At 34.6% G+C, this 15,707-nt stretch overlaps 1 protein-coding gene across 1 annotated transcript in view; it reads right to left on the reverse strand.

Moving 5' to 3' along the window:
• Positions 1–15,707, reverse strand: part of LOC139152048 (golgin subfamily A member 4-like) — a 91,170-nt gene that overhangs the window by 20,047 nt on the left and 55,416 nt on the right. The window contains 5 exon segments of the mRNA XM_070725135.1: positions 6,618–7,547; positions 7,966–8,055; positions 8,555–8,626; positions 11,329–11,379; positions 12,790–12,882. Of these exon segments, the coding sequence (XP_070581236.1) occupies positions 6,618–7,547; positions 7,966–8,055; positions 8,555–8,626; positions 11,329–11,379; positions 12,790–12,882 (1,236 nt within the window).

Below are 15,707 nucleotides of genomic sequence, written 5' to 3' on the forward strand. Positions count from 1 at the left end.
TATTTACAAATCCTGCCGCACAAATCTTACAATAAATGATGTCAACATATTTATAACTAATTTGGTAATATTAATACTATCCAATTATTATTAAATTCAAATATGTAAAAAATATATGAAAAATAAAATTTTAATATTTACTGGTGTCATATTTCAAAATCAAGGCTGCAAATATACAATTTTCATAATTTTTGGAGAAAGTATTAATTAAGGGAGTTATCCTAAAAATTTGAACTAAATATCTTGATTCTAACACTTGAAACTTGACCTTAACTCTGAGAAAAGAATTTGTGCAAAAATAGCCTTTCCAGCCACCTTAAGTCTTCGAATTTCAAGGTGCATACTAACTTAATAGCACAGTCCATGAAACTTAAGTAGCAAAGTAATATTCAGGGCTCGAAATACTTTTTTTCAACCACCTGTCCACTGGACAAGTCAAAATAAAAAGTACCTGTCCAAGTGAGAAAAGTACCTGTCCAAAATGGCATAATTTATTCTAAGAAACAATACTAATTTCAATTCAATTCAACAAAGTCATGTCTGTATTGTATGCAAACTGGCGTAACAGCGCCCTTGGTGTCGAGATAGCTCTGAGAATCTCCCAATCTAAGAGATTTGAGAGGTGACCTTTGATAAATCAACATGGCTGCCTCCTGTAAACAGTGATTAGATATCATCGAACTTTCTTTTACTTTTTACTGACAGGTAAATATCCAAATAATGATTTTCAAAATTTTAAAAGGTTTAAACTTATGAATATTTGCTGTAGTCAATAGGTTGAAATACTGGTTGCAGGCTGAGAAACCTACTTGTCCACTTGGACAAGTACTTTTCAGAACTACTTGTCCCAGGCCAAATTTCACTTGTCTGGGACAGGCAGACAGGTATTATTTCGAGCCCTAATATTTTCATCAAAAGAAATATAATTGACAATTGATATCAAAGTACAACAACATTGGGCAAAGGCAATACAAATACTAAAACACTGATACTAAGACTTCTATATATATTAAAAGCAGAATGCTTTGGAAAAAGTCAGCTCAATTAGAAAGCTCCATTACCACTGGATGATGAAGCTGTTGATGGACACTTTTCAAATGATCAACAATGGGTGAGGATAGTTAGCAGCAATAAGAGAAGGGAAAACATCAAAGCTAATGAACAGCTAGGAAAAAAACTAATATATCAAGAGATCTTAGAATTAATTGCAATTTGCCCCATTTACCATGGGTCCCAAAGCAATAACATGTCCCTGATGGTCATAGGGTCATAAAATCTTAACGTAATCCTTACTTTACAAGGTAAGTTGATGTAGGGGAATGGCAGTATATAAAAATAATAGCATAGCGAAATTTCAGGATTATGAAAATCACAAAACTACAATACATGTGAAACATTGGTTGGACCAACATTGATACACTGGTGCAATAAAAAAGTTGACTTTAGGAATATGCAAACATCATACAAGTAGTAGTGGGTTTAACTAACAAAGTGCCACAACAAAGAACTGCATCTATTCTAGCAGTATTCATGTGAGTAAACCACACTTCAGCATTGAACTGTAACTGTAAGGTATATATGTCACAAAATTATGTGACAAAATGCAAAAGAATGTGATTAGGACTTCAAGGCTGGTAACAAGAAATTAAACAGCGTAGTTTATCTAAATATAGGGCCAAAGTCCCTGAAGCAACTATAGACATGGATAAAAAGGTAAGTATTTCCTGACTGTATGAAATTATCTCACTAAGGGTATCCTAGAGACCTGTAAACCAAATATTAAAGCTGTCTGACCAGCGGTTTTGAAAAAACAAGTGACCCAACAGTCGACAGAGCTCTGCTGTGTTATGTAGAGAATAACTTTTTGTGACACATGTATTGATGAAGAAGGTGGATATCTTTGATAGCTCATTTCAGGATGGCCTGACCAAAAATAGCAAAATTAGCTGCAAAAATACAAAATTGATGATTTCATCATCATTTCAATATATTACATTAAGATAAAGCCTAGGAACCTGTATACCAAATATCAAAGGCATCAGACAAGTAATTTTTGAGAAACACATTTTTTGACCAAAAATGGCAAAAATTGCACCAAAAATACAAAATGGTAGATTTCGTCATATATTCAATATATCATATGAAGTTCATCTGTAGGAACCTGTAACCAAATATCAAAGCTGTCAGACGAGCAATTTTGATAAAATAAATTTTTGACCAAAAATGACAAAAAAATTCCTTAAAAATACAGATTTGCATATTTCATCACAATTTGAACAAATCTAACTTGGGTTATCCCTAGGGACCTGTATACCAAATAACAAAGCTGTCTGACTAGCGGTTATGAAGATCTTGAGAACCACAGTACTTACTTATTTGATATTTGTTTTGTAGATGGAAATATGATTTTTTAGTAACTATTTTTTTTAATTTTTTAATATTGTCAAAGATATGCAAATTAGCGCCAAAAAACGCGTTTTTACCACAAACGCGTTTTTTGGCGGTAATTTGCATATCTTTGACAATATTAAAAAATTAAAAAAAATAGTTACTAAAAAATCATATTTCCATCTACAAAACAAATATCAAACAAGTAAGTACTGTGGTTCTCAAGATATTTGAGTGGACGGACGCCTCACAAACGGACATACATACATACATACATACATACATACAGACTGACGCTGGACGGATACCTATCCCAATAGCTTCTATAGACTATAGTAGCTAAAAACCACTACCAGGGTATATATTCCACTCCTGAGCCTCAATAACCACAATACACCTATTTGTTCCATTGTGTCACCTCCCTAAACGCAAAGATAGTTTCCTCCACAGAGAAAACACAATACACCTTTTCTGCAATTCTTTCCAATTTCATGGCAAATTGCTTGCACTCCAGCCCCTTGTAAAGATGAGCTCATTAAATAAAACAACATTAAGCCAGCGGGCATATTAGCATTACCCAATCAATTACAGCTGAGGCATTAACTCCCATTACTGTGAGATTCTTTTATTCATATTTAATAAGGCAAGGATTCCCATATTAGTTTCTATTCCTAGCACTCCCCTTGCAATACTGTTATGAGAAAAGCTACACTACAGAGACAGAAATGTTTTGATTCAAACAAAACTTTGAAATACTAAACGTTTACTTTATATATATATATATATATATATATATATATATATATATATATCATATATATATATATATATATATATATATATATATATATATATATATATATATATATATACCGTACTCGTCCGAGTATAAGCCCCCGGTTCGGCAACACTAAACAGCTGTAAAACTAGGGGAGGGGCTTATACTCGAGCAACCCCATGTTATCTGGCATGGACGCATAATTTATGCTAATTTTATGCACGATTTTTTCCACACCACTCGATCTTTCTATCGCTTTCAAAATCGACTTACACATCCAAAGAAATTGATTGTACAATCTCTGAACACAGAAGTGACATTTTGGTGAAATTCAGCGTCAAAAAAACCCCAAACTTGAAACAAAGACGTCATGTATGCTGCTGATCAACAGTAATGTGAACAGGCATGCATTGCTTACACGGAAAGGCAACTCAATATTCCAGTATCAAACTGTCTACATCTTGTGAAAACAACAACATAGCAGTGAAAATTGTAATAGTCACCAGGAAAAGTCTTCACAAATAAGGGTTAATTGCTTCAAACAAAAGAAACTGCATGTTTCAAGCATGAAAACATCGTGGCTGTGCATGAAAATGAACAATGGCCGACGTGAGTGAGACTATTCTATTTAGGCGACGGGGGTGAGTAGGGTCAAAGAATCAAGATAGTACTGGGAAAACGTGTCATTTTCCTTACGATGCTGTCAAGGGAACTCCAGTTTCCCATTGTTTTAACATCATTTAATGGTTTCTTTATTATCTAAAAGTAATTTTGCCAAGTTAAATATGACCAAATATACTCTCCTAACCTTTCTGTATTTGAGTTACACTAGGGTAGGGGCTTATACACGGATGTAATGCATTTTCTAAAATCCTCTAAAATCAGTAGGGGGCTTATACACGAGCAGGGGCTTTACTCGGACGAGTACGGTATATCACTTATATATTTATATATATATATATATATATATATGTATATTATAGCAGTGTATAGTTGTCAAAATAAATGAACAGCAGCTAAGAGACAGCATTTATATTTCTGTATGCTTTTTTGTAATTTTCCTACAATTTGAGAGATTTTGCATTATCCCAGTGTTTCGTGAAACTGCTGCAAGAAAACGCTGTGCATTTGCTCTATAAGTAATTAACTCAGAATAATGGAATACTGTTGTGAGTTAATTTTTTCCCTGCATCATATCCTTGTACAAAGTCCAAGCAAATGCTGTAAAGTAACATTTTATTCTCAAGTAGCAATCAATCACGTTAAATACATTTCCAGGAAAGGAAAGAAGAGAATTGTTCAATTATGAGGCAGTGTTTTCCAGACCATGAAAAGGAAATGAAATTTTTACAAAGTGCTAATGGCTACATCCTGTGTATGAATACAGAAACAGGCCTAATGTACTAAAAATGTGCAAGGTCTGTATCGTGCAGTACTGATAATGAAAAAGTCACGAAACAAAGGTGTCTGGCAAATACAAGTCATGTTGGATTCTTCATTCTAATGAGTATTGCCAGTTACTATCCTGATGTGAATATCAATGAGTTAGACATCCAAAGCTGAAAGACACTTTTATCACTTGTGGTTTTTATCAAATTTTATGGGATGCTTTATCTGATAGGGCAAGCCATGGTCTAATCAGTGTGAACATTTAGTCAATGGAAGCCTTTCATTTCAGCAAAAATGGTCTTTTTGTTTGGCATTATTTCTCATTCTAGCTCTTGTCTGCAGAATTTCATACAGATTATCAAAGAATTAGATATCAGAAAACTTGTGATGATTTGGTAAAAAAGAGCAATTGAATTAAAGTTTACAATACAAACATGCAAATCTTTTTTTGCAAGTCTGATAATAGTTTTAACCTTGATTTTGAAAATCTACTACTCACATAAAACCGAATCACTAAATTCACAAAGCTGCAAACTCCTCTCCTCAAAATTTTCTTTGTTTGACAATGACTGTGACATTGAAAGCAATATGCAAAGGAAAAACAATTTCTTTGAGTCAATACTTAAAAAGTAAACACTTAAAAACATTATTAATTGCGAGGTTAGAGAATACCTGAAGGGTGAATATTACATGTGTGGAACATCATCATCATTTAATCTGTATTCCCTGTGGTATGCTACATACAAAACCATCCTGTGGTTCATCATTTACACCATCTACATCTAATGTTTTCAAATTAGCAGAGAATGGGAATCAACATGGTTCATTTCCTTCAATAAAACTGATATATCAATCACAGGAAGGCCAATCAAGGATGCCAGACTGACCTCAATGTCATTGGAAGGAAACATATAACCTTGGCAGGTACCAATGTTATTTCCCTTTAATTTAACATCCTAATTACTGACTTCAAATACATTTCAATCATTCACACATTTGCACACGGGGAATGATACCTAAGAATTATACTACAAGACAACTGCCTTGAGAAAACTTAGTGCAAAAGTTAACAGTCTGATGGAAACCACAGAATTATACTGTAAGAGAACCACCTTGAGAAAACTAAGTGCAAAAGTTTAGGGAGTAAAGATTCCACTAGATGTATGAGAACTAAATTCTACACTGGAATGACACATTATAATGGCCAGAATCTTATGACTGGATAATAGTGTAGTTACTGACATCTCAGAAACACTTGCTGTCATCATTTGCATAAGTTACATAGGTGAGGTTGTCTACCACCAGGTCTCGTAATGCAAATAACATTTTATGAGCACTGGACAAAGAGTCTTGCAGTGTTGGCACTCATGAACGCATCCAGAAATGCAACTTGAAGATTGCTTAAAACACTGAATAAGACCCCAACCATTTTCAACTCTTCTGCTTATCCTTTTCTTTCACCAAGTTCAACAACATCTCTTTTATTTATGCCCATGTCTTCAAAAATACAGCAAAGTCAAAATAAGCAAATAAACACTAAATTCAAATTATTGATGAGCGTCATAGAGAATAAAATCAAACACTTTATGTAGACTGCTTTCATCACAAAGTTCATTGAAAATTGAGTATACTTTCAAACAAGAAAAAGGATTAACCCTTATCCTACAAAGTTTATCTGTCACCATCATGTCAGGTTGGCTAAGACCAAAGGCATGTAACATGTCTCACAAGTTGCATTTTGTCAAACACTTTAATATTTCAAGGCCCCCAAGAATATAGATAGTGTAAGCATAAATTTTACTGACTTAACCTGCTCTAGCATACTATGCCAAGTAGGTGAAAATGAGTATTGGCTTTAGCTAGGTACCACTTTTTTTAGTGACTTGGCAGATTGGGAGGTGACAATGAGGTGAATGAGGGTCAAATGCATTGCTGGAGACTCATTGTTGTACTTTTACCAGTCAGGAAGGAATAGAATAGAATCTGGCCTTTCATAGGAGACTGATATAAGAGGTTACACCACAAAGATACATACTAAAGAGTTCATGTAACATGTACTCACCTCTGCTTCAAGCAATTCAACCAGCATGGCCTCACCAGAACTGGATGTAATATTACCACCAGTGTCCCTAATCTGGTCATGTGAATGTCTCAGCTGAAATTCATCTGGTTCATCATCAATGTCACTGCCCTCAGAGACACTGGTGCTACCGTCACTGTCACCACTTTCTTTGTTTTCACTACTGTCCTTTGTTTTACCAGCTGAGTGGATATCCTCCTTTTCTGGTTCTATTTTTGTCTCTTTGGAAGCCGGGGTATCCACTTCCCCATCCAAGGCACTGTCATAATCATCCTCTAGCTCTGAGTCTGTCTCGCCTTCCTCTTCTGAACCTGACGATTCACCTTCATCAGTTTCCATGGAAACCTGACTTGACCTAGTCCTGTCACTTTTGCCAGGCTCAACAGATGGTGCAGACTTTGGAGTTGTTTTCTTAGGTGGAGACATCTGTTTACTGGGAGGGCTCTTTATTGCTTCAAGCCTGGTTAAGTATGCTGGGTTGCCCTCAAATTTGATGGGACTACCTTTGTGGCGATGGCCTTCTTCCTTAGCCAGTTTCTTGGCAGGAGTTGACTGATCAAGGTCAGCTTTCTTTCCAAGCATGTAGTCAACATCTGGAAGGAGTTTTCTAGAAGGCACAGGTGCACTTTTCTCAGATTCTTCAGCATCTATTGCAATGGACGGAGATGCTGAGGTGGGTGGGGGTTCAGATGTTTTTATCTCTTGTTTTGCAGAGTCCACTTCATCACCAGAGGAGTCACTGCTGGCTGCTTGCTGCTCTTCCAACTTTCTCCCAACCTTTACATCTGCTGGATCTGGAGATGTCCTGGTGGATGGTGGAAGTGCAGCTTTGGCTTTCTTGATGGCTTGTATCCAGTTGTTACGTATGCCATTGGTCATTGCTGCCAATACAATGGGTTGGCTGTCACTGAGCTGAAAGACAGGAACAAAATATGGTTACCATACCAGAACTAGGTTAACCTCAATGACAAAAGATTTTTTTTCTCATTCAGAAAATGTTTGCAAAACATCAAATTTTAACAACAGAATGGTAAAATGAAACCTACAGAACTGAAAATCTGGTGAGTGCTTAAACAGGGTAACTTTTCAATTATTAAATTCTTTAAAAAATTGCTCACATCAGTAGGTATAAATGACATATTCAAAAATGAAATGCCGTCTGCTGGAAAAGTGTGGGTAGCCTATTTACTCATATCATCAGAATTTACAGGTAACAGATTATTTCTGATAGTTTTCCTTCAAAAAAGTTGTCATCTTTTTATAAATTGCAATTCAGAGGATAAAAAGTAGATACACATTTTTGATATGCAAACTGCTCTGGTATACATACCTGAATTTGGAATCCATAGTTCCTACTGACATCAAGTTCCTTAACGTCTTGACATGTAGACAGATAGATGCAGTCATCTTCTTTGTCAGCCTGCCAGTGTACAAATTTTATAATTCTTTACATGAGAATGGCAGTCAGCAAAATCACAACAATGTTTGAAGGATGAGACAATTTTCTCTTTCATATCAAAGTGAATATCAAAGTGAAGAGAGTGGAAAAGTACTGCTAAATATAGAATTGTTTTTACACCCATATTTTCACAAGGAAAATTATGTACCCTACATCCAATACAAGTATCACTTTAGGTGAGCAAGTCTATCAAAAGGTAATTTTTAAGGACGAAGAAACACGAAATTGTATGCAGCAAAATTCACTAATTTTGTTTGATATCTTACCACTCACAAAATATCAAACTGATGGTCTTGTTTCATGGACAGAAATATTTAACCAAAACATACACCAACCAGTGGTCGGGTATCATGGAGGCAAATATTCAATCATAAACGAAAATGTCAATGCGTTTTATTTTTCCTTCAAATAAATTACAAAATCATTTAAATGGAAATATTTATGAAATTATAACGCATACCTCTTCAGCTCTAGAGTCTCTATAGTACTTCAGGGTATTGTCTGACAGTACAAACCAATGTTTGGCCCAATCCTGTGGAACCAGGTCAAATTATTTTACTATAAAAGTTAAACATACACACACATTTTTGAGTACCAACACTTTAGGTGGCTTTTTATGAGATTTTTACGATGTGGTGTGATGAGCCACTATTTCACCATATTCAGATTTATTGAATACAGAGAAGGAAGTTGTTCAATGTTATCACTTGAGAGCGAGAAGAAGAAAAGAGATTCACTGCAGAACCTATTCAAAAAGACCATAAGATACCATAGTGTGACAGTCTGAAGGTTTGAATTTTCCATTTAAGACTTGAAGCTTGTGGTTGAAAGACCCCCCAACATATTATCATCCTCTTATTCCCTGTCAGACTCACTTGAAAACTCTAATCATAAGTTTGTTTTCCACTTTGCTATTTGAGGATTATAGTCATGAGTTAGTCTAAAACCTTATGAATGTGGTATTTATGAACATATTGGTTGGCATCAGATGAGAAAGATATTTATCTTCCATATAATTGAAATCATGATCTAATTTAAATACGGCCGATTTAAAATGTATCTCATGATGTAAACAGATGTTGCTAATCTGAATCATAAATTTTGTTCACAGCAATTTCATATCTATGTTAATTGTAGTGAGCATGACTCAAATTGTTTCAGGAGGAATGTTATGTTACAAAGTAGTTCTACTATGCTAGAAATTTTGCTTTCTCTTATAGCAAGCTGATTGTTGAAAATATTCAGAGTCCCGTGATGTGTTTCACCAGTCAAAACTACCGTAACATCAGTATGACTGCCTTGCAGCATGTTGTTATTGTCTGGTTTTAGAACCCACCCAGTAACCATACCCTCATTATTTTGCTATCTACACTAATTTGTCATATATTTAATCATTTGGAGGAAAAAAAATTACTTCTGACGATAATATCTCACATTATCAGAACTCATACATACAACTGTTGATGCAATTTCAAGGTCCCTAGATCTTTTCAAAATTCAGAGTCCAGGAATTGTTGTACCTGGAGGTAATTTCACCACTAATAATCAGGAAACAGTGATATCTACCACACAACATCTGTCTCTGCATTGTTTGCATCAATGTTATTATTATCATGGATATTTTTTTAAATGCATCATTGGACCCAGATGGCCGCAGAGTTCTTGATAGCTGCAACAACGATTTAATTTGTAATAAACCATTATTTGTACGAGCTGTGGACTCTTTAACTGTCATGAATAAGACTTTTATAGGATCTCCCGTAGGCAATATCTGCAATTTTCCAAATCAAAATTGTGGATTTTTTCGTTTGAAAGCCACTTTCATTTTCCATCATTTGAGTTCTTTCCTACGGGTATAGATATATAACAATCTCTGAAATGAATTTGTTTGAGATCACTCGTACATGTACCTTATTAACACTTTTTTTTGTAATGATACTTTTTATTGATAACAATAAATAAAAACATCACCATTTTAAACAGCTTGGATGTGGAATATTTCATTCCAAATATTTTTTCTTGAATTGAGAAAGGTGTAATCTATCTCTTTTATAAAACTGATGATAAAATGGTGGGATAATGCAGGGTTTAAAATTTCATAGGTGTTCCAGTACAAGTATCACTATACATATGTAAAAGTTTATCGAAGCCAAAGTCTACATATCTTATCTTTACAGATTGCAATTCTACAGCTATACATGTATACCTGATAAATTGATAGATGTGTTCATAACTTTATGCATAGGGCTGTAATGGAATAAATAATACAGAACTCTAGTGCTGAGAGACTGAGCACTAGGTGCCAAACATATGTAAAAATATTGCTGTACTTTTGGTCGATATCATTTTCATAGTCAGGTTAAACTTCCGAAATGATTCTTCTTTGAAATATGTTGATGATTTTTCATTAGTTTCAGTGTTACCTGACATCCAATTCATGTCCTGTGTGGTGACCACACTTTTCAAAGGTTTTCTAACATTAATCTACCGGTACATACAAATTATTCTGTACTGGCAGCGCAGGATCATGATGATTCCAATCCCTGATGGACAGAGACTACTGTCATGATCAATGGTCACTATAACATTGTTATTTGCTTTTATAGGATAAAATGGGATGACAAACCCTACAACAACCAGTAAACTATATTTTAGTTCTGTATTTCTTGATGCAATTTGAACTGGCTGCATGACATGTTGTCTTTTAAATTGTGTCAAGATCATGGCCTGACGGAAAAACTATTGTAAAAGCATTAATTATTCATTTCGATTTGGTTTCGCTGTCCATGAGTCCATTCGCTTATATCCTTGCAAAAACTGACATAATAATAGATTATTGGCAAGAAGTTAATTTGAACCACATTGATGATATCCTAAATATCAAAAAGGTGAAATGAAATCTCTATGGAAAGTAAAATTTTACACAATTAACGCACAATTTGACATTACAATATAGATAGCTGATTGAACTATCAAGTGTTTTAACACAGACCTATGAACAAAGTATAGTGTAAACTGGGTCAAGTGCAAAAAAATTCAATAACCTTCTGTGTGGACTATTTTCTTTGAAGTCAAAGTTCAACAGCTACCATATTATCATTGGCACCTTGTTCCTATTTACACCTGGCTAATAGGGTGTTATCTTGTCATTTGAACCAATAGATTGATATCAGGTCAGTGATCCTGATAACAAAACCATTCTGGCTGAATATAAAAACAATTAACAAAACTTACCTTTTCACTTTCTCTTTTGATCAGCCATCCTTTCTTCAGGTGGATGATGTCCTGAAATGAACCACAGTAAATATGTAAATTGAGATAATGCCAAGAATCAACACTGAATGCAATGTAAAATTCACATCAAATTTAAGACAGTTATTCAGTAATATGCAGCAAATATGTCACATCTATCTCGCAGCTTACAGTTTTTATGAGCAGTAGCACAAGTATTAATGTATAATACATATTAACTGCCCACACCACCACAAACCGAACAATGAATTGCTTCTGCATGACAGGGTAAGGTTATTTGTCTGTCTCCTACATAAGGTCTATTATGATATATTTAACTGCAAATTTATTTCAATTTCGTACGTATCTCTGTTGATTTTGCTATATATCTACTGTTTGCTGCATTTTTTCAAAAAAACAGAAGAAAACTTCATTAGTCACCAGGTACATATACAGTTAAACTTACATAAAACATCCATTGTTGGAGACAGAAGGTAAACAACCTCAAATATGGACAATTACTTTCAAAAAGGTCAAAAGTCATAGACAAACTATAGGATTCAGTTACTGAAGTTGTGTATTTGCTCAAATAAGTATGTCCAAACCAATTTTATCTGTATTTAAGACATAATAATATTATCAAATTCACTGTCGTCAGCAAATCATACAATATTTAACGGAAATAGGAATTTGGGGATTTGGTTGTTATTGCAATATATTTCTCCATATCTTTGGTTAGAAATGGTCCTATACAATTCTAACCTAGCTTCAATTAGTATGGTCAGAGGATGATTACATATGACTTAATCTAGTGAAATAGATATAGCAAAGACATCATAATAATTGACAGGTATAACAACCTCCATTCTTTTTGTTTCTCAATCTCTGTCATGAACCCATTGCAACACTTAGTTTGTCTGAAATTTTATCTTAGAACAGAAAAGAACCCTAGCTATAAATTGACATATACACCCAACTTTATCAGGTAGCATACCATTGAAAACTGATAACCGGTTCTGTAATCATTCTTGACATTTATCAAACCTAATTTGGTCTTTATCAAAGTATGTTGGTTGATAAGGGAATATCACAACGGTTTAACCCAAGATAGTATCACATGAAACTGACTTTAACCCTAACAAATCTAAAGTAAAACTAATGACTTGACGTATGCTTTATCATGATTTCTATCCTACATAAATTGTTGCTATTACTATATCTAATCAAATGTGAAAATGTTGCAGTATAGGACAATTAATATAACTATGTTATCGATGATCCTGTTGGTGGCCTGGAAGGACTTGGGTAATTTAAGGGAATTTGTGGGGAATTTGACACTTTGAAATACACAGAACACTTTCTATTTCACTATTTCTGGCTATGATATTATGACAAATCCCACTTAGATTTAATTGAACAGACTCTAACACCCCTATGAATACTGTATCATTGATTGCTACTCACCCCAAATCCAACATATGATCTGGATCTCAGCTTTGTAATGTCTTCCATGACATTGGGATCAGAGTTGGCCCTCTTCCTAGGTTCTGGCTGTTCCTGCACAAACACATGAAACATATACATTGTTCTTGATATCCAGTTATCAGAGCTGTAGTAATGTGAGAAAAGCACTGTCCTCTAGCACCACAGGGATGGCACTGAACACTGCACACAGTATAGAGTAATGTATTTGTTGATAAGTATGGTTTTACAGGAGTTCACAAGTTCAGCATTATTTCACTGAATTGATGACCTGTGATTGATTCCTATATAATTCAGTTTACTCATCCCTGATAGGTCTGATGAGCAACAGGTGGTCTTCCCGCTTTCTGGTTCACCAGATGTAAATGATTCGACGCTTCTCATTCTCAGAGAAGAGATCAAAGTTGCACAGAGGAAAGAGTCGGTACAAAACAGATCATGTACAGTGCTCAGTTACTCTACATGTCTGATACAACACAACCAGCTGGCATGAGTCTGATGTATAGGTTAAATGCTGTATCACGTGACAACCCCTTATCATGGGTACACATCCAGGCACTTTAACTCAACTCAATTGTTATCTGACAGTGCTCCACCATTTGTTTTACAATATGTGTGCAAAATAAACATGTTTTGCCACTCAATGTAGATCAGTTTTAGCACTGAAGAAATAATTTGACCCTGGGTCCTAAGAGCTATATACACGTACATGTATTAGTATTTTGTCTACAATATATTTTTTTTCTTTTATCCTCAAAAACATTTTGCAAATATTACAACTTATTATACTGTAGGTCCTAATTATCATTTTAAATATAATTAGACATTAATTTTGAATTACAGAAATGGAACAGTCATCTCTCCCTTTCAGAAATAAATTTTCTTTAAAAAATTCACTACTTCCAAGTTCTATAGGTAAATATAGCAAATGGTGAACATAGAAGCAAATATTTGTGTCAAGAGGTCGGTGAGGAGCATATCCATGGCAACTGTTGGAGCTGTAATCTATTAGTTCAGTAGGTACAATGACTGGCCTTTAACCATGAGTGATGTTTGTATATGCTGATTCTGAACTATTGAGTTGATGAGTCTATGCACTCTCCATGACAAAACCAATGTTGACATATGCCCTGACTTGACCCACTATTGTCACCGTCAACACCTTTTACAGCAAGTCTTTCATAGACTGAGTCCCATTCAGACGATTGCATTGAAATTTGCCATCTTGAATTGGTCCAATAGGCTTCTGTGTTCCTACTTGGATCTTTATGTGCTACCTGGGACTTAGTATTAAAGCATGTGTGACTGTCTGCCTAAATTGCTAGCTATTGGGGCAACTCAGTGGTGCAGAAAGTGCAGGCATAAATCTAAATGTCCAGATGAGAATTACTTGAATCAGTAAACTCTTTTTACTGAGTGTATTGTTCTAGTACTGGACTGTAGCCCAAGGATAAATGTACATAGCTATCTACAAGACTCATAGAAAACAGTACCTGTTCACTGGGAACTATTAAAATTAAATGGCTTGTTGCAGAATGTATGCAGAGAACAACAGCTACATGTACCATAATATTTTGCGACATTTTCACTAGCTGCCAAACACAAACATTTAAGATTTTCTTTTTATCTCAATTATCACTACAAGAGGCCAACAATCTGATGATGTTGAGGATTGGAATGTCACTTGAACAAAGCAATTTCATATTATTATTCATCTTTCAATAGAAACCACCAGTAAATCATTCTTTCTTTACTCTCAGTGTACTCCCTGAATTGTGGTTTTCTCAAAAGACCAAATTATCCAACATTAAGCACACTAACACTTTGTGCCTTGCTGTTTGTGATGGACAATTACATCATTTCCTAACAATTTTCTTTCACTTTTAGAAAGATTTCAACCAACTCACACTTTTTGAAACAGATTTCAATTAGTCTACTTCTCCCAAAAGACACACCACTGCAATGATTTTCTCTAAAAATAGATGGCCATTGTTGTATGTGTTATTGCTTCTTTCATACTAAAGGATAACACCTTGGTTTCTTTGGGGTCAGTCACCAGTTGTACAAGTTTATGTGTTAGGTACTATATTGTAAACTATGAACTGACAATGATGGCTTTTTTTTTATTTTGACTGATCATGATGAAGAGTTAGAAGCGTCACAGCAAATCATTATCACCAACATCATCATCATCATTATTATCATTATCATCATTATCTTCATCATCACCATCATCATCATCAACACCATAAGCATCATCACTATGTCTCATGACATTATTTGCAATATGTCTTCACTGTGAATAATTTGCAGTTCATTATTAATCTCTGCATGGCCTCTGACGGCAGTCTTTTATCTATTAGATTTCTTCCTGTACTGCTCTATGTCCTTCAGGCAGCATAAGAAATTCAATCATTGGACACACAATAACGAATTGAGCAATATGGAGAAACCATCAAAATGAAAAATTTGGAGTGGATATTTGGAAAAAGTTAATACCATGGAAATCTGTTAGGTAAGATATTGGAAAATTTAGGTGTAATTCAAAACAAAATTGTTTTCACCACTTAAAGCCTATTAACTGCATCCTTTTGCATTTACTTACAGAAAACTGCCATCATATATTATGAGAGATGTTATGGATTCCTGTTTAATATCAAGCCATATTTTCTTTGGAAATGTCAGCCTTCCAATCCTTGATGCTGGATTTGGTCAATTAAATTCACACACATACATGAATATCTATATGCAGCGGTCACATTTGAGTTACAACTTGAAAATTATTTAGATGTTAAATCTAACTTGTGTGTTCCTCACCAATATTTGAACAGCGTTTGATGGTCACACCAGTACGGATTTTTAAATACGTTGTATTTGATTTCAAACCATCTAATCAAAAA

The sequence above is a fragment of the Ptychodera flava genome, chromosome 15 (genome assembly GCF_041260155.1).
Source record: "Ptychodera flava strain L36383 chromosome 15, AS_Pfla_20210202, whole genome shotgun sequence".
Taxonomy (NCBI): Eukaryota; Metazoa; Hemichordata; class Enteropneusta; family Ptychoderidae; genus Ptychodera; species Ptychodera flava.